The 20276-nt window shown below is 39.5% G+C and overlaps 1 protein-coding gene across 1 annotated transcript in view; it reads left to right on the forward strand.

Moving 5' to 3' along the window:
* Positions 1–1246: 1246 nt before the first annotated feature.
* Positions 1247–20276, forward strand: part of MMRN1 (multimerin 1) — a gene marked incomplete at both ends in the record, with an annotated part of 48103 nt that continues 29073 nt past the window's right edge. Inside the window, one exon of the mRNA XM_079534215.1 lies at positions 1247–1773. Within this exon, the coding sequence (XP_079390341.1) occupies positions 1247–1773 (527 nt within the window). The remainder of the gene's footprint in view (positions 1774–20276) is intronic.

Below are 20276 nucleotides of genomic sequence, written 5' to 3' on the forward strand. Positions count from 1 at the left end.
TTCAACAAGGGGAAGTGCCAAGTCCTGCACCCAGGGAGAAATCTGATATTTCCTATGTGGGTAAGCAGGCACAAGTTACCCAAACGGTTTATGGAGTCTCTTTGGAGATCTTCAAAAGTCACCTGGACTGTCTTTGACAGCCTGTGCTGGGTGACCCTGACTGAGCAGGGTTTGGACCGCTTGGTCTGAGATATGCCTTCCAACCTCAACTGCTTACATTATCTCCATTCTGTCAAAAGTACAAAAAAAGCTGCTCCATCTTGTCTGTGGGCAATATAGATACTGAGAGCTGAACCACATGGTTATCTTTACTTGGTAGTAAAGTCCCCTGTTAACCACTGTCATGTGGTTCCTGGACAGAGTAACTAATGAAAAAATTCTTATTCTCTCATCTGAATTGCTTCCTCTGCCGAACTCGATTCGTTTTTTACACTATAGTAGGACATTCTGTTTTTCTGTTGCTCCTTTTTTTCCCCAGTGAAGGTTCTAAGCATGCTGCTGGGGTGATGTATCAGCTCAGGACTTGATTCCAATTCTTTTTCAGAGGTAGCATTCAGAATGTTTTGAATGTTGAGAGCAATTCTATAGGGCCAGGTATTGTTATAAATAACCAATTACTTTCAGGTAAGTGATTGCATTGTAGACTTGTTGCACAACTCGTTCTTCAGTATTTCCCTACTTCTGGCATGAAGTGTGGTTAAATATTCAAAGCAACAGACAAGATGCAACAAACTGAGCTTTATGTAGTATGGTAGTTTTTCCAAATCTTTTTTTTATTTTTTTAATGACAGGGTCACAGACCATCCCAAGTGTGGTTTAGAACAGGTGACAAGTCACTTGTGTTCTCTGGTCATGTATATGTGAAAGGAAAATTACCTAATTATTTCATCTATTTTCCCCCGGGATTACTAAACAGTACATATTTTTCCACATTTCTATTGTGTTGTTAACCTTTATCCTGTATGTTCTGCAGAAACTTCTTTCTTCCTTCCACAAAGGCTGTCAGGCTCCTGTTCTCCAAGGGTCATAGGTTGCAGGGGAATCCACAGAAACAGGAAACCAGGCTTCCTCAGTCAGTTTTCAAACACCAAAATCTGTTTCCTTTCTACAAAACATAAAGCCCAGCAGGGCATTCTATGGTGGGCTCTCAGCTGTATGAGTAGCAGCTTAGGAGGAGAGAGAAGCTACAGGGTTCTTGCTTGGGAAATAAATGTGAGACATCCAGTAGCACTTACAAACCAGCAGAATGATGGAGGTAATCTTTTTGCTCCTATTGCTCTTACAGAGTGGCAGCAATGGATTTAATCTTACAGGAAAGCTCTGGGTCACAGACCAAGGTGGTAAAGCCCTGACAAGTGACACAGATTTGACTCCATCTCCAGCTGCAGTGCATGGTTCTGTGGATGCCGGTACAACTGCAAGATCGCCTCATTCTGAGATTCAAGCTGCCGAGGAGAGTGTGTTGCAGGTACTCATTTCTGCATCTTCAGGCAAGACTCTGGGACAGAAAGCTCTGAAGAAAGCCTCCAATGCTACGACCTCTGTCCTTGCGAGCCAGTCAAATGGACACAGTGATGGGAACTCTGACATAGATAAGATCAGAAACTTGCAGAGCAATGCAAGGAAGGCTCCTCTACAGCAAGAGGTCACTACAAACCAGGATACAGCTATAGAGAACAGGTATCCCAAGCAGCCTTCCCGCAGCACTGGTATCACCAACGTTCAAAGTGATGCCAACTCTAAACCATCTGGCTTTGAAGCTACTAGAGGAAAGTAAGAAAAACTACACATTTTTTCTTGTCTTCTATGTATTTAAGAACACTACTGATTATTTTCCTTTTCTCAGAGAAATAATGCATAAAAGTCCTACTAATTTTAGTAAAGCTGCTTTCTGAGCTGAAGTAAGACTATGAAGAAACCATCAAAGAACCAAATCATACATACTCATTCAAAACCATTTAGTTATGAAAGACTAAAGGCTGCAGTTTTTAATTCTTGCGGTGCTTATCTCAAAGACAACAGGAAAGTCATTAACAATTATAGGTAGGGAAGGACCACGATAGAAGCCTCCCTGTTCTATGCGTGGTAAACTTTTCTTGTTCTCTTTTCTGTGGATAAAAGAAATTTGAAGTGCAAGATCTCATTCTGTTGAAAATGATTTTGATTATATAATTCCTAACTAAACTTATAAACAATTGAGAATACAAAATAGAGCAGCATTTGACAACTAGAAGCATTTTATTCTGATACAAACTTACTGCAAATAGTGTCACAGGTGAATGTGCATTCAGAATTGTGAAGCTCAGTGTGTAATGGCTATGCTTAACAGATATATTGTACTGTCTATCTTTATAATTCTGAACACTCAGTTGTTTTCTTTGTGCTACCATGTCTTCCATTCTAAATGGGGATACTGACTTTGGACATGTTTCACTTAATTGGTGATGTATATTCAGATACTTGTAGAAAATTGAAGGCACAAGGGACTGGTGTTTTTCCATACTGTTTATGGACAGTGGGCTTTCTTCTTTTGATTGTTTTGACAAATGCTAACACTCGAAACGTGGAAAAACTCTTAAATTCACATTAAAAAGAATATACCAGCTCTAAGAAATACTCCTACAATTATGTTGTAGTGTGAGACTATAAGCTAATGCTCCTCCAGACTAAAAAAAAAAAAAAAAAAAAGATTCCCATTGACCTGCATGTCTTTGATGAAGCGTAAGTGAAGTGATGTGGGAAAGGCACAAAGGAAAAGAACTCCTTACCTCAGCTGAGAAGAGATACTGGCTAAGATGCTGTGTTTTTCACATAACTTTCCTAATATATTCCAGAAGTGAGGTTATCTGTTACAGCACCTCATCACAGTTTTTGACAGCATCTGACATAACCTGGGTAAAATGGTTTCTCTTTATTTCTTGGGCCTTATTCCTTCATCTCCTTTTATGTAAAGCCTTAACATCTGCTAAGCTGAGAGTTTTTTAAAGTCCTCCTCAGCTTTTCCAAAGAACAGGATTCCAATGAAATTAATCTTCAGAAAAACTTTGTGAATTGACAAGTATTGTTTCTACCTTTTACATAAAATGTATAAGCAGAAAGCAAAAACTCAGTGTTAAAAAGGATCTCCTATATTTTTTTTTTATTACAATAGGATGTGGTTGCAGCTCAGGAAAGGCAAAGGAAGTTATTTTGTGTGGCCCCCTATTTCATGAGTGATCTAGGAGCAGCCTGCTGTGCAGCATACATAAAGGTCTTGTTTTGAGTGCATTGAGGAAGTTAGGCATAAAGCAAGGTTTACAGATGATTGTCACAGGACTGAGTAGCAGCACAAAATCCCATCTTAAAACCTAATGCTGAATCCCCAGTCTCTTTCTCAAACTGTTCTAGGTGTTGTTTGATCCTTTTCACATCTTCTTGTCTTACAAGCCCAGTTGTCCTATTGCAAACAAGTGTTTTTATGAACAGTATGATCTGAGCTTTTCTTTCTGATTTATCACCAACCTAGGCCATGACTTTAAGTCACTTCACTGGGTTTTTTTTCTCCCTTTCCCTTTGAGTTAGACTTGAATGAATAATAAGGTTCCTTGCAACTCAATTTCCTTCAGTAAAGCTGTGACAAAATGCCCAGACTTATATACTTACTGTTTCAAGACACTGCTGTGAAGTACTTGGAAAACTACTGCTGTGAAACTGTGCATAAAAATCCAACTATTTGATTTATTATACACAGGTTTTATTGACTACACTCTACATCCACTCCTAGCATGTTTTTTCTTTTTTTCTTTCTCCTTTTTATTTTGCATCATTATTACAAATGAACTGAAATGCTCTAAAATTTCCAGTAAGTACAGATTTCATTGAGGTTTCCTTATTGAATACCTGAGTACAGCTTGAGTGAGTCAATAGCAGAATTCTAGTTGTAAAGCTAGACAACTATCTGAGGAAATCTGGAAGGAAAAAGTTGCTTTTTGCTTTAATTTAAAATTAAAGGAACTCTTAAGTTGCAGGCTCTTCCAACCTGAATATTCAGATGACCTTGTAGAAAATTCATGACTCTGTAATCGATCATGGCAACCCATTCTGCTAAAATATGTGCAGAAATGCTGATGTTAAATGGTTCCATATACGGGGGGGGGGGGGGGGGGGGGGGGGGGGGGGGGGGGGAGAAAACAGACAAGAATAAGAAAACAAAAGAGACAAGAGTAAGAAAAACAAATTGTTATGAGCCTTTAAATATATATTTGTAATTAATTTATAATTTATAATAAACATTCTTTGTTGGAGAATCTCCAGGGAAGATTATTCACAAGGCACAATATGTGCCCATTGCACAGAATTAATTACCCACACATCCTCTTTTTGAATGAGGTTGTGTGCTCTGCTGGTTTTAATTACAGATGGAAATCTCAGTTTGCTCTACCCTAGATTATTTGAGGATGAAATTATGTATACATATCGAATAATCCCTAGAAATACCGATAGGTCAACAGTGATGGGGCAAGGCCAAAGACAGAATCACATCATCGGTAAGGTTGGGAAAGACTTCTAAGATCATCAAGTCTAATTGTAAGTCCATCCCACCATGCCCAATAAAGCATGTCCCCAAGTGCCATATCTGAAATTTTCTTGAACACTTCCAGGGACTTGCAAGCATGAGCTAAAATGAAGCTGGAAAACTATAGCAGAGTTTTTTCTAAATTTTGGAGAAATTAAATGTAAGCAGTAACTTAGCGTCAAAAAAGACAATTGATAATATGTTGCTTTCAGTTGAGTTCACGTGCGATACATCTTTTTCAGCCTGTGAAAAGAATTTTGGCATTTCTTTTTATTACAAAGCAGCTTAAATAACAGTAAAACTATGGAGTACATCAGAGGCTAAATCTTGAGTCTAGAACACTCATCCTGTCATTCTGAACACAATTTTACTAATTATTATTCAAGGCAGCTCCGGAATACACAAGACATTCATTTAGGCTGTAAGTTAACCACATTGTCTCCACGTTGTTGAATGACACTATATTACTTTATTATCTTAGTGCTTATTTCAGAATTTCCAATTATAATGAATCCAGTGAGTCTTTGTGGATTTCCCTTACCATGCATAGCAGTGAGGTAATGGTATTTTATTGCTAAGCACAGAAGGCTTTAATAAAGTCAACATGAGGGACAGATTTGCTCAGCTGTCATGTGGTAGAAATGCTGAAATATTTCATTCTCAAGGCCAGAGCTCTCCCCAGAAATTTCTCCCCAGAAATTGCTTCTGCTTTTATCCACCTGACAGAATTTCTAGTGTACTGGTAAATTTAAATGAGTGGTTCAGCTCAGCAGATGGTTCAAATATAGAAGAAACATAGAAACCTGATTTAACTGCCTGGTTAATGTAAGGTTGGCAGTCTCTTTTGATCATGTCAATTTTTAATGGAGCAGAGAGAACAATTCTTAAGTGGATTTCTTAAGATTTTGCCTCACTGTGCATTTACAATAATTAAAACTCATGCATGACTTACATTTCTGCCTCACTAGGTGTACTGACTAGAACCTGGAAGAGAAAATCCCTTACCCTAGTGCTGAGGCTGCCTTGGTGGTTGACTGTCAGAAGGTGTTTGATGGTACTTTGCCTTCGTAACATTGTATTCCAGCCATGCAGAATGCATTTACAATGATACTCTCTTCTCCAGTAGCATTTTGAAGGTAATTCTGAAGTATGGTTGTGAGTCTACAATTTAATTTCTCTGGATATGATCAATGTAGTATAATTCCTATTGCAGTCGTTAAAGAAAACAAAACAAAAACAAAGGAAATCAGTAATTTAGGTGCTTTTATTCATTACTTTATTGCTATCTCATCCATTGAATGGGGGAAGGTGGGGGGGAGATGCAAAGGATGTAATTGTGTAGTTCAGTAACGATGGTATGAGCATTTAGAGACTGGCACTGATTTCTGCTGAGCATTGCAGTAAAACAGCTAATGGGAAACTGAGAGTACTGGTGTGAAGTATAAATTTTACCAGATTACGCAGATTAGGTACTACTGTATGCTGTGCATCAAGACTAGTGTAGGGCAACCAACCAATCCACAGGGTACATGTGATTCACATACAATTTGTTTGTATCAGTTCATATCAAATATCCTATGACTGAGGAAGATGTTCCCATTGCTGATCCACGGACAGGAAGAATAAGAAGGTCTGTGAAAATATGAATCTTCGCAGTGTTTACATTTTAAATTGTTTCTGTAACTGGGAAGAATCATTGATGGAGACCCAGATCGTACTGCTTCCCAGACAGACTCTGTAAGATATATTGTCTTTTAGGTGGAGAAGAAATGGTGAAGATACACTCAACTAATTCTGGACTGTAGGTGACAAAATCACTTCTCTGGAAACAACAAAATCCATAGTTTTGGTTCTCTCAGCTTTTCAGCAATGACAGTTTGGAGGAGTCATGACAGACTTTTTTCAAGAGTACAGGACACATAATACAGGAAACATAGCACTGGAAAACAAAAAGCACATCTTCACCCACATAGCTTTTGTGACAGTCCTAAGGCACTTGTAAAAGATGTTTTCTCTCTTAGCACCTTCAGATTTTGACTATTTATCTTTTCTGTGATCAGATTCTGGTAAGGCAGTGCTATGTATATGATTTCAGAAATATTTTAATGAAGACAATAAAGGTTTCCATTAATCTTGTTATACTATCTACTACATTAATGCACATGCTTATCTTTGCTCTTGCTCTTTGGTTCATCTACATGGAAAGAGCAAGGATTAAGAACAGTTTTCATCCCTATTTGACATCACTTCACCCCATTGCGTGGATAAGGATTACTATAAAAACTGGACCAAGGGTTAGGATTTTGCTCTCAGTCACTGCAAAGTGTAATTTTTTTCACAGCATTTCACCTAAGGTTCACCAGAGAAATCTGCTCAAGTTTGCACAGGAAATTATGCATTCTCACAATTCCAAATATGTTTAACACTTTAGAAAACTGTCACTCTTCATTCCTGGAATAGACATGACAAGGAAAAGAACAGCAGTAAAGTGACCCATGTTTTCCAAAAGCATTCGTTGTGTTGCCAGATCGAGAATGCAAGTGTTTCAAAAGACAGTTTCCTTCCTTCATCTCATCACATCTATACTGCATTACACGCTTGGTAAGTGGAATGTAAATAAGTGACACTGCAGGTCGCGAGATAAAAATCACCTTGCATTTCACAGACTTTGGTTCAGATTCTTTTTGTAGAAGAGCTCCAGAGAAACCAGTTAGTGACTGAATAAAAACACAGCTCTTCATGAGTAAGTGGCAAATCAGGTACAAAACAATTAGCAAGGCAATTCAACTATTTAATGAAAATAAATAAGAAGAGAAAAGCTGCCCAAGCAATGCCATAAACAGATTAAAAAAGAATACTCATTTCTGGAGTTGGGATGGGATCTTCTTTTTTAACATTTTCAGGTGTCACATTGTTTTGGTCAGCATTTCTCAAAATGAAGTTATCACTGACAAAGAGCGCTCTCATTTTACAGAGATGAGAAACAAACTTAAAAAACAGCAAATCGGGTACCACTGAGGTCATCTGAGCAGCAAGGTCAGTAAACTAGACTAGGATTATCTTAATGAATTCTATATTCTGGGCCAATTACATAATGGAAAACAAATTTATATTCCAGAGGGAGAAATGCACAACTAAGACACTTTAAAAGAGAACTTTGTCTGTTTTCTTTCAAATATGCTTTACTGGATAATTCTCAAATAAGCCTAATGGATAACTTCTCAAAAGTCTAAATTCCATCTGTGGGAAAGTTTGATTATTTTGAGGGGCTCCAAACACAGCGGAATAAGGTCTTGAAAGAGCTTACGTGGTGTGCAAATAGACAGCTTTTTTAATTAGCTGGTGAAGTGCTAGCCAAGTGAAAATTGTGAACTAATTTTTGCAGTACAAGGTAGGACGCAAATTTTCACAAGAGTAAATAAAAGCTTGGATGAGACAAAGAGGCTGTTCACAGCACAAGGTTTCAGCACTGCATGTACAAATAAAGAGGAAATGAATGATGGGAGTAGAATTTGTATTTTGTAATAGGCAGGACAAAATGTCAGAACCCTGAATCCTGGAAAAAAAAAAAAAAACAACAAACCAACAACCGTGAAACAAACGGTAAAGCAAATGGTATCACTCCCTCTACCTGGTACTTCACTGCCAACAAGTCAGCTCTTTTTCAGGGTTGAAAACATATCCTATAACATATTTTACAATCGCTTATTGCCCTACCTATCAGACATACTTCTCAGAGGCTGTCCAGCTTTGCTATTCCAATCGGCATGTAGAGAAGGTCTCCCAGTCTGCTTTTTGTATGAGGTCAAAATCTGTCATTGTACTGAATTAATATTTCAGCTGAGATTAGTAGACTCATACATTACTGAATAAAGGAAACTGAGCAGTGAGTGTAGAAAATCAACCAGTCTTAATTCAAGATTGTAACTTCTGTTTGAAACATAGTTCATATTTCAGAAAGACATCTGATGCTCATTTAAAGATACAGAGTTATTGTTTAAAGATACGGAATTGAGTTCAGATTCAACGATTCACAGAAGGCATTGGGTAGGGAGGAACCTTAAAGATCATCTGGTTACAACCCCACTTTTGTGGGCAGTGACACCTTTTGCTAGATCAGGTTGCCCAGGGCCCCATCCAATCTGGCCTTGAACACTTCCAGGGATGGAAAGTAGAACCTATGCCTGTGCTTCACCAACCTCTGAGTGAAGGATTACCTACTAACATTTAGTCAAAATCTCCCTTCATTCATTTCAAAATTACTACCCTTTGTAAAAAGTCTGTTCTCATCTGTATGGGAACTGTTGAGTCATGGCCTGAACTACTGATTGAGCACCTGGGGAAAGGACCTGGTCAGCCCAAGGACCACAGGTGAAGGCAATTCATCTGTGTGACCGGACAGGATGGAGCCTGACTCCACCTGTCTTGGACCTCATTTAAGGACTGACTGCTAGCAGGGAATGATCTGTTTCTGGTGATCCTTTTTTGGTGAAGCTTTCTTCTGTGAACTTAGAATCTTCTGATATAGGTGTGTAATTGTTCTCTCTTACTTTATAGCGTTTTTCTTTTGTGCTGGTCCTGCTATTATTACACCTTTATTGTAATGCCTTTCTCGTTGTACTGAGCTGTTCAATTGCTATGCTATTTTTCTTTCAATTTCTTTTCACATACGGAAAAGCCACAACGAGGTCTCCCTAGTGCCTTTTTTTTTCTCCAGGTTGAACAACTCCAGCTCTCTCTGCCTTTTCTCATAAGAGTGCTGCTCCAGCCCTCTGATTATTCTTGTGGGCCTTCTCTGGTCCTGTTCCAATGGGTTCATGTACTGCTGGAGCTGTAGGCTCCTGAGCTTCTGCTGCAGTACTGCAGGCGGGATCTCAAAAGAGCAAAGAGGGAGAATCATCTCCCTCAACCTGTTAGCCACGTTATTTGATATAGGCCAGGATGCAGTTGTTTTTCAATATTGCTAGTTTAAAAAAAAAACTAAGAGGCCTCCTGAGTCACCTAGTGAATTTCAAGAGAAGTTGTTGAAGTGAAAATCTGGTTTCTTATGCAATAGCAAGAGCGAGAAGGAGGAAGGTGTGGAAGATGTGAGTGCTTTCTATTCATTCTAATCATTTTTGAGTGTTGAATTAAGTCTATCAACCTATCTTTCCTCACCAAAACTTCGTAGAATGCTCAAGGCAATTTGAAAATGCAGTGTACCTTTGTTTGACCTAAATTCATGGGTTCTGTGTAATGCTTTCAGACTGGGAGAAGTCCTAGATTTATTGCACATGGTATCAGTATATGAATGTTTATGTGAATGCTGTTATGCTACTATGTTTAGAAGAACAATTGAAGAACAATTGAATTGTTTGAAATATATAAAAGCAAAGGACATTGGCTCACAGAAACATAGAATCATTCAATTTGGAAAGGGTCTCAGGAGGTCTCTAGTCCAAATTCTTGCTTGCAACAGCAGACGATAATAGGTTACTCTGAGCCTGATTTAGTTGCATTTTTTGCTCTAGGTCTCACCAGGTCAGGCGAGTGGCTGTGCAACCTTTGGACTCTACTACAATGCCTCAGAGGGGAACAGGTTTCTCATGCTCAGTCTGTCTACTTCTTGCTTCAGTTCATTTGCTGTGACTCTTATTCTCCTGCCATACATTGCTCTGGCTCTAACTTCTTAAGAGCATCCCTGCAGGTCCGTGGTTGGGGCTGCTGTTAAGAACTCGTGAGCTCTTCCTTATCCACACCAAATAAGCCCCAGTTTCTTAGCCTCTCCTTCCAAACTACTTCCTACAGGTGCTCATAGTATCTTTCTACAACTCCTCTGTTTAGAAGTAATGAACAACATTAATTGAAAATGTGTAGAGTTGGGATTTGTATTTCATTAACTGTTCTATGAAAGAACAATCATCTCTGTGTAATCTGAATGAGGCACAGCCAGCAAACCATGCACTGGCTTTAACAGCATTTCCAGGTGCTGTTCTATTTCTTCAGCAACACAGTAATCTTGTTTCTGTGATGCAGTGATGTTCAACTGTGCTGATTCAATAGCATTTCTATTAATAGCCAGGTAATCTAATCTACTCTTGGATAAAAATAACTCATTTTCAGATGTAATATGAAAGGGGCAGAATGAAATCTCCACCCTTTGTGTCCTAGCTGCTGCTGCTGCTCTTTCTGTGTGCTTTTAGGGCCATTTATGAGTGCTGTTTGAAAATATATTGGCTAAAAAGCAAATGGGTTGACTGTGTACAGCTGTACTTGACGATCACCAGCTGGCAGTTTTTGTGCTATTTGTTACTGCTCCTGTTCAGTTACCCAAAGATTCAGTGATTCAAACTAGGAAAGTAGTACGAAGGGGGTTGATGCGGTCTCATAACTTCTACTTTCCAAAAAATTATCTCTTTTTTTGTTTAATTGATGGTGTGAATTGCACTTCACTTTACATCGGGTGCCACAGTGTCGAGAGGACTAGTTCAAAGTCTGCGGAAGTCCCGTGCAACTGCATTCAGAGTACACGGACTACCATAGAACGGCTAACCTCACCAGGCAAAACACGGGAGGAGAAGAGAGGTAGAAGGATGAAGGCCCTGTGCCCTGGCCGCCGTTAGCCGCAGTCTGTCTCGTTCTCTCCTCTGCGGGCAACGGCCGCCACCTGCCGGCCCAGCATGGCAAAGCTTCTCGTCGGCTAGAACGAAAATCCGAGTTTATAACCGCTGCTGAGACATTGCCTCTCATTGGTCTCTTAGCTATGCACCGAAGGGCAGACCTCCGCAAGCTTTGTGATTTTTGTTGACAGATACAGCAGGTGCTTTTCGCTGGCAATCGTGTCCCTTTGAAGCTGTGAAACCTTGCCTGATACATGTGTATTTTCCATATCATGAGGCTGATGTAAATCACTGAAGATGAGTCAGCTAAACACAGGGAAACACTGCAGTAGTTCCTCCTATGCCTTCAGAAAAAGTGTTCTTTTTTTTTTTTTTTTTTTTTTTTTTTTTTTCTCTAGACAGAAAGGTGTTGTGCCTAGGTAACCTGGGCACAGAACATGTTGCCATCGAGGAAACGTGTAGGCAGCTCTTAGTTACAGTGGCCCTGGGAAGACCTCTATCTCACAGCTGTCTCCAGTATGCATCCCATTTTCTGAAGACTCAAAGGTGTTCTCCACCACCTTACTACCAGTGAGTTTTGCTGGCTAGTACTTGCAACAGCAAGAGAAAATCTCACAAGAGCTTTTGGTTTCTGTATAAGGAGATATGAGGTATGGTTTATTGTGGTAGCAATGGTAATGGGAGGATAGTTGGACTAGATGATCTTGTAGGTCCTTTCCAACCTTGTGATTCTATGTTTCTATAACAGTTGACTTACACTGCTCTTTCCAGACTGGATATCTGTTGTACTATGTGTTTCGTTTTTAAATACAGCTTTCCTGATTGAGATCAGCCTTAATGGAAAAGAAATAAGATGCTGCTGCAGCTCTTGTCAAAATCCATGTCAGAAGCCTGTGTTGCTGATTTGGATTATGTTATTCTGGTGAGGTTTGAGAGGCTTTTCAGGTTTAAGTTCCTGTTACACAAAACAGCTGTCTTCTATTCTGCCTTCGCATTAAAGTATCCCATAATAGTTCTTCCACCATGCTTCATCTTCTGCTTTCAAATCTACTTTTTTTTTTTTTTTCCAGACTTCAAAATTCTATTTACATTCTAAACATCTCTTAATGAGCTTAGTTCATCACTAACATAAAACTAATTATGAGTCACACCGGGGACTCTTTTGCTGAGAATATGTCCTCTAATTTAGTTCAAGGATTGCTGGGCCCTTCTGAGAACCACAGGTATGCAGATATTGTACCCATTTAGTGTAAGAATGAGTTAATTATTATAAATGGAAACAATCTGTTCAAGGTGGGTTACTTTTTTTTTTTTTTTTTCCTTCAAATGAAAAGAATCAAGGAGATCAGAGGTTGAGTTCAGATTATATTTAAAAATAAACAGTTGTCCTTACTTGATAAGTTTGGGATTTATAGCGTTGCTTTTTCCTGTAAGGGCATCTCCAAATGAGTTAATTCCAGTAGCTGTTACCTTGAAGTTAGCTGCTCTCTATAGTAATGATAATGAGCAGATTTACATTATCAATTTTAGAAGTAGTTTTCTTAACCTGGTCTTCTGTATTTCAGGGCTTTGTATTTTTACAGTTGTGCTTTTAACATCTGTTTTACTTGATTTACCTTCTTGTTGATCATGTTTGCTTAGATATGAAGTGCAGTTACTAAAAACAGTATCTCTCCTGTATGCACTGCATAAAAGACCAGCACTGATAGTACTGCTTTATTTCCTCAGCTTATTCTCTCTTTATGCTGAGTTCTCAGGTCTGTTTGTAAGGATAAGAAGGTAGGTGAGGGAGGTAGGAGCTTAAGTCCTAACCACAGCACCAGCTCACTGTAGGTTGAGATGATAAAATTCTGCACTGATTTTCAGATCTGACTTGTGTCTTTTGGTCCTTGATTTGCAAGGTGTGATAAAACACCTTGCTGTCATTTGCTTTTAGCTCCTCACCTTCTAGGCAGCTAGCTTAACAGTAAAAGAGATGTGGTACTGAATGATTGTTATCGTTTCAAATGTCTTTTGATCAGACTTAATATGCTATCGGTTAGTTAATGGAAGTTATTCAGGGATGTAGAAGTTTACTTTCTGTATTGAGACTAAATCAAAAGCAATTCATAAGCAAGACATTATGTTTAGTTGGAACTAACTCCTGGATAGACTGCAGTCAGTCTGGACTAACGCTGCTTTCTGAATTTGTGAAGGCAAGTTTGGTATTTCATTCATATACTGATCATTTCTTTTTTTTATTTTCAGTGCTAATACGTAAGAACTTTTTTAATCTCAGGTTTGAACACTTACTATAGCTATAGAATGGAGAAGCTGTAGCTATATGGAATCATAGCACATCCTGAGTTAGAAATGACCCACAAGGATCTCTGGGTACAACTTGTAGCTTCATGCAAAATTCAGACCCTATGACTGAGAGAATTGTCTAAACAATTCTTGACCTCTGAGGGCTGTGACTACACCCCTGGGAAGCCTACTGTAGTGTTTGTCCATCCTCTCAGTAAAGAACCTTTTCCTAATGGCTCTGACCAGCCTCACCTGAAACCACCAACCACACCCAGGGGACAGGAACTCCATTTAAGTACCATGTCCATGTGGAAGTGCTGATTTATATCAGTCCTTTGGGACTGTTTTTCAGCTTTGTTACCTATACTTTCTCTTCCATTTGCTGTATTGTTTTACTTACGTTGCTCTGCTTGCTTTGGTGTTGTGGTAGTACTCGGTGTTGATGTTAGTGCCTAGCCTGTATGGTTGCATTCAGTTCCTGGCTCTCTTTCTGTAAGAGGTTTTGTTGTTGCTCCCTGAGGCCTCTGCAAAGAAACTGTGGAAGAGCTGTCTTCCTTGTTATGTTTAGTAAGGGAGCTGAGCATGTTATTATGTCATGTTCTTGTAGAATGCTTGATGTGAGCGGATCTCTCACTTCTGTTGCTACTGAGGCAGTGAACTGGAAGGGGTGAAGCTGTCAGCTGTATATATAGCTAATTGTTGGCAGTATTTAAGCACCGATATTGCTACAATTTAGTTACTGCTGCTATTCTTTTTGTTCTCAATACATAGGAGACTGTATAGGGCATTTTTCTTCTTTAAAATGTAAAGAAGATTTTCCTCTGTTGATTCTACCAGATTTGTTTCACAAAGTTGCTGTTGACTTCCATGAAGGTGATGAGAAGATTACCTGATGTTTAACCTTGAAAATTGAGAGCTGTATTTAGGTTTTGGCAAGAATTTATTCAGTACGTGTACATCACATACATGCAAGAGGCTAGAGACAGAGGGAATAGAGCAAAAAAGGAAGCATCAAACAAAAGCACAGCCTCTTTATATTAAACTAATAAGAAATATTATCCTAATGAAAATTTTCCTGAAAATGGTAAGTAGGTAAAATCTGATCAGAGAAAGAAAGTAAAAATCCCTTTTACGTGAAGTGTGTTATTTACCAATTAAACTTCACGTGTTATGTGAGGGTGTACTGCAATATGATGTTGGCGGCAGAAGTACTGAGGTGGTCCATCTGTTGGCCTTACTTACCATCTTATATCTCAGGAATCTTTTTTCCTCCTAAAGAACTACTGATTCTGTCACAAATGTCTTGGTAAGATCTCACAAGTCAAAAGATAGGTTCTCATGCTATTTTGCATTTGTATGGTTCTTTGTATGAAGCTGTAAATCTGTATATTTTGATTCCCCACTGTAAGCAGCCTAGAAAGACGGTGATTTCGGGGCAAGCTGGGTAACGTAAATACTTATTTTCCTGATAAACTCTAAAACATTAACAGAGCTATATGAATGGGAAGTAAGAGTTAGCAGCAAACCATAATACTGGAAGTTGAGCTTCTAGGTATGGTATGCAAATGTTAGTCTGGAAGTACTTGTAAGTTCAGCAGCCCTACAACTGAAACAATGTCGTGTCACTACTTTGTCAAGTCAGTAATATGTTTCAGCATGGGAATAACGGTATGACCCTAAGAGGTCCAGAGGAGCAACAAAGATGATCAGAGGGCTGAAGCAAATCAGATGCAGATGAAAGCAATCTGAATAGTTTATTACAGGTTCTCGCATCCCTTATATATATTCACAAGTTTTCTCTTGTAACTTTCCCACCTGCCTTTACATGTCAACAAGACATTCCACAAGCACTCCTTAACCATGCATGCAGCGCTTATCCAAACAGAGCTGAGAGTCTTTCCAAGCCATGCACTCTTCCTTCAATCCAGGTTGTTACCATGTGGCCATTGTGCAGCTTACTTGACTTTGTTTTTCTTCTAGAGATGTCCTTGATTCTCAGTGTTGCTTTCTTACGCTGTTTATCTTGCTCCACAGCTTCTGCTCTGAATTGTCTTCCTTGTATTCCCACAATTCCCCCTTTTTTATTTATTAGGAAACTATTAACATAATATAAAATAGTAGCACTAATCATTAATAACATAATCATGACCATTTAGAGATTTGTCCTTCATTTTGTGTAACACTTTCTGTACTGCTGGATGCATTCAGATTATCATGACTCTATCAAGGCTTCAATTGTTAACATGCTGAATGTAAGAAAAAAGGCAAGCCGAACATAGCATAATGACAAGAAATACTATTAAAACCATTAAGAAAAGAACAAGTACGTGTTTGGCCCATGGCCCAAGTTCCTGCAACCTAGAAAAGAATCCCTGAAGGTCTCATTCTGTGTGTACCTATTGAAGATTCTCTCTAATCAGGTACTTTTGTATGCACTGATATAGATTCTTATTTTTTTTTTTTTTTAATGATCACTAAAGTTCATATAGCACATACCTTCAAAGTCTTCACAACCATGCCTTTGGGCTAATAGTAGAAAATCAATGGCCAAACAACTCTGTAATGTTGCCTGTTGGATAGAATTGCTAGAGCATCACTAGTGGTGTTGTTTTTCAGCCAGCTAGCATCCTAACTTGGTGAGCGTGGCCAAAGCTTGAGCAGTGCTCTTTCACAGTATGTTTGGACCTGAAAGACAGGATGTCTCAGGAGCAGAGATGAGAAAACTAAGCACTCAGCAGCTCAGAGGTTTATGAGTTTGAGTTTTCAAATGCATGTTCACACACATGCACAAGCATCCGTTTTAGATAATCCCCTAAGAGGGAAACAAAGTCCCTGAGCAAGTGCACTGTTACTTATTGACCCCTGAGAGAAGGCAAACTGCCAGAAAGGAGAGAGGAGGGACGTGCTGGCAGTGGATGCAATAGGTAGTGCCAGCAGGGTGTCCCCTGCTTCAAATGGCACTTTTCCTATCTCATCCATTACAGACTCTCTCCTGCTCTTCCAGGGGTCTGAAGGGTTTTTTCCGTTCCCGAGGGGTGTCTCGCAGTCACCTACTACAGCACACTGCATCTGTATGACCACTAGGTGCTACAGACCCCGAATGGAAAACCTGCTTGAAAAACAAAATAAGCTACCAAGATTAGCTATCTCTATAAAACAAAGCATTTGCAGCTATAGCCACAAATATCGATTCCCTTAAAACTACCAGAATATTTTGTTCCATTGCAAGATCGTTCTTCTGTCAGGGGCATTTAGGTCCCTGATGTAGGTTCCAACTGAAGGGACTGGTGAACCAAAAGATCTATTGGGCAGTATTCTGGAATTTCTATATTAAATTCGTATATTGAATCCCAGTAAGATACCATGTGCCTTTGTCTCAAGTGACGTATGGCCAAGTATTTAAAATCCTGATCAGTGGGATGAAAGATAATTGATCGTTCTATAATGCAGGGTCATCCCTTTATCAGGGATTCCTTTCCAGGTTTAGTCTCTTCAATTTAAGAAAAGGCTACTTGATAGACGAATAGCATCTTAACCAAGCATTACTGATAATGAGAGGTTAAAATTATACTAAAAGAGCTATTCTCATAGATTCCATCACTGATAACATCAAGTGCTGTTCAATTTACATTTGATCTACAGCTAAAATAAAGGAAGAAGCACGCAGCAACACAGATCATGCCTAATAATTCTAATTCTTGAGGCTGCTTTGGTAACACGGGAAAATTGCCCACTTTTGTCGTACCATTACCAAGGTTGTTATTGTGATACCTTCCAGTGGGCAATCATAATCCAGTCATTCTTTGTAATTTGCTATGGCACCCATAAGTTATCTGTAATACAACAAATTGCAAAACAATACCAAGAAGTAAGAAGCACACAATCCCAGTCATTATGAAGGCTGGATGCTCTTTTCTGCTTTGAGATGAAGCTGAATGTATCACGTTGTAACCCACGTAGGGCTAGTCCCAGTGGAAACACAAGCGTATCCATGACACTGTTTTACCAATGGTAAGGGACCTTCCCAATGCTGTGTGGCCACGTTCTAAACGTTAGCCACTGGCTGTTCCTTGAGCATTGGGGTGCCTCTAAAATGGTGGTTACTTGAGTTGTGTCTGTATGTTCATGATTCAAAATACTTAGCCTCAAGCAAAGCTTTACAAAATCTTTCTTGTGGTGTGTCTCCAGTATTTCTTCTTTTTTGTTTATTAAGGTACATTTAATGTTTGACGAGCATATTCTATGATATGCTCCCTCACTGGGAGAATGAGGAATGCCTGTAGCATGTCTAGCCACCCATTCTTGGAGGAAAATTAGAGTGGCCTTAAAACTATAAGCAGTTCCATTATCTGTTGTGGTTGAAAGTGGGATCCCTATAGCAGCATAAGAGAATAACTAGTGTTTATGGGCATTGTGGCTGTATTCACCTGTATGCTCTGTGGTAAACATTTAAGAAAAGTCTGTGGTTATGTGCTTTTATTTTAGATGGCCAGATTCATGAGCATGAGTGACATCTGTTTACCAGAGTTCAACAGGTACTGTGCCACGGGGATTCCTCCCTGTTTGAGGCAAAAAGACAATTGCCTGGCAGTCTGGGCATTTTAGAATGATGTTATAGGCATGATTCACTGTCAATTGGAATTGGTTTTTGCAAGGCTCTCCTATTCTGATGCAATAAGTTGATGGAAGAATTGCGCTTGTTGAAATAACTGAGGGCTAGAAAAGGTGATTGTGGCTTGATCAGCATTATGGTTGCCCTCACTTAATGGATCAGGCAATGCAGTGTGTGATTGAACATGCATAATAAAATAAGGAAGAGTATAGCGAGAGACATAATCTAAAATTTGCTTGAGCTGTGCAAAAAAGGCAGGGTTGTTAAATTCCTTAAGAAAAACCCTTCCATCAGCTGAATGATACCTGTAACATACAAAGAGTCAGTTAGCATGTAAAGTTTTTGTTCTGCAGAAATTTGAGAAGCTCAAGCTACCACAGCAAGTTATACAACTTGAGGTCATCCGTCAACAATATGCACATCTGACTGCTTTCATTTAGCAGTCACACGCCAGAGAAGCACTGCTTGGTGTGTCCTGATGGAGCCATCTGTAAATACAGTAACAGCATTAGGTATTGGAACATGTGAAAGTGAAACATTTCTAGTAAAGGATAGATAACACAAATTATGCAGTAGCTGATGTCTGGGGGATGAGTGGAAGTTTTCCAGTACAGTCAGCTACAGCAGTTTGTGAAGTGACCAAATGCTCAAGCATTCAATGTGAATCTTTTTTAGTAGCGGGTAGATGCAATCAGAGTCAAAAGCTCATAGAATTTATAGGCAATGCCGACCTCACTGTATTTATTAGCATTGCAAACGTCTCCACTCATGATGTAATGGTTTTTAATATGTATGTGGTAACAGTATCCATTCAAGGATGATGAGAGGATTTTTCTTGAGATATGCCATTAACATAACAAACTCTATGGGTGGTAGGAGTTTGATATTATTTCAAGAGATACTGTAAGTGATAAGCAAATGTGATGGCTGTGTTGATGTTGTACTGATGTTATTACAGAGTCTAAGCATTGTATTGCTGTTGGTGTTAATTGTCTTTTAGAGGTTAGATTTCAGTCTCTTTGTTGGAATAGAGGGTGTACCTCTTAAGTAGTGATACTCAAGTGTATTGAAACTGCTGAGTCACGGCCTGAACCTCTGATTGATCACCTGAGGCGAGCCATGAGTCAGCCAGAGGAGCACAGGTGAAGGCAATTCACCTGTGCTGCCAGAAGGGGTGGAGCCTGGCTGCCCCCCTCATAGACCTATTTAAGAGCTGGCTACCAGTGGGGAAGGATCTCTTCTGGAGATCGGCTCTGCTGGAGTTTTGTGAGTGAGCCCAGGATAGGGGTAAGCCTTCTATTTATTCCCTTTTTGTTATCGTAGTCTGCTTTGTCAAACTCTTTTGTTTATTTCATAATTATAACATCTTAATATTCATTGATTATACACCAAGGCTGGTAGTAGGCACCATATGACCAGCAGCCAGCTGAACTAGTTCATGGAAATGTAATGGCTTTTCCTTTGTTAAGGGCCACTGATCTACCCAAACAGGTTGCTCTTCTTCCGAGCTAGGGGTATAGGTTGCCACCCATCAATGGCTTGTATTGAAAACGCATTTGCAAAATCATGTCCCTTTGACAACGAAAGATCGTGACCCCACAGAGTACAGGGAGCCAGCAAGATGTAAGGAGCAGCGTGAACAATGTGATTATCAGGCCCTTCAAAAAATAAATTTTGGGCACTTTGTTTGGGCTGCTGCACACCCCCAACTTCTGTAATAGCAGAATCAGGGTTTCTTAGTGCCCCTTCAGAGGGCCGTTCACTTGGCTTCATGATGGTAACATTGGCTCTGGTATCCAGGAGGCTTAATAACTGTTGGCCGTATGTGGTAGTATAGTTTTCTTTTTACATTTGTGTAATCCATACCACAGCAGGTTTGTCCATGCTCCCAAATCCACTGGTCCAGTCCCTGATGCCAGGTTTGGCTATAGAATGAAAAGGGGCTAGCTATGCTATTTTATGGCCTATCAGAATAAAGCGGGGGGGTGTATGGGAGGGTGTCCATGCTATTATATTAATTTCCTCAATGTAGTCAGCATCTATGACTCCCAGAAAAACAAAAAGTCCCATCTGTGTAACAGAAGAATGTCCTAACAAGAGAGTGCTACGCTGTCCCCAGCAGGGTCCATTATATCCACTAGAATAAGGGTCATGGTGTTATCAGTCAGTGTCGCTGACTGGGTGGTGGCCAAGTCCACTCCTGCACTGCTTGCAGTGGCTGGTC

This window comes from Tetrao urogallus (assembly GCF_951394365.1).
Source record: "Tetrao urogallus genome assembly, chromosome: 4".
Classification (NCBI taxonomy): Eukaryota; Metazoa; Chordata; class Aves; order Galliformes; family Phasianidae; genus Tetrao; species Tetrao urogallus.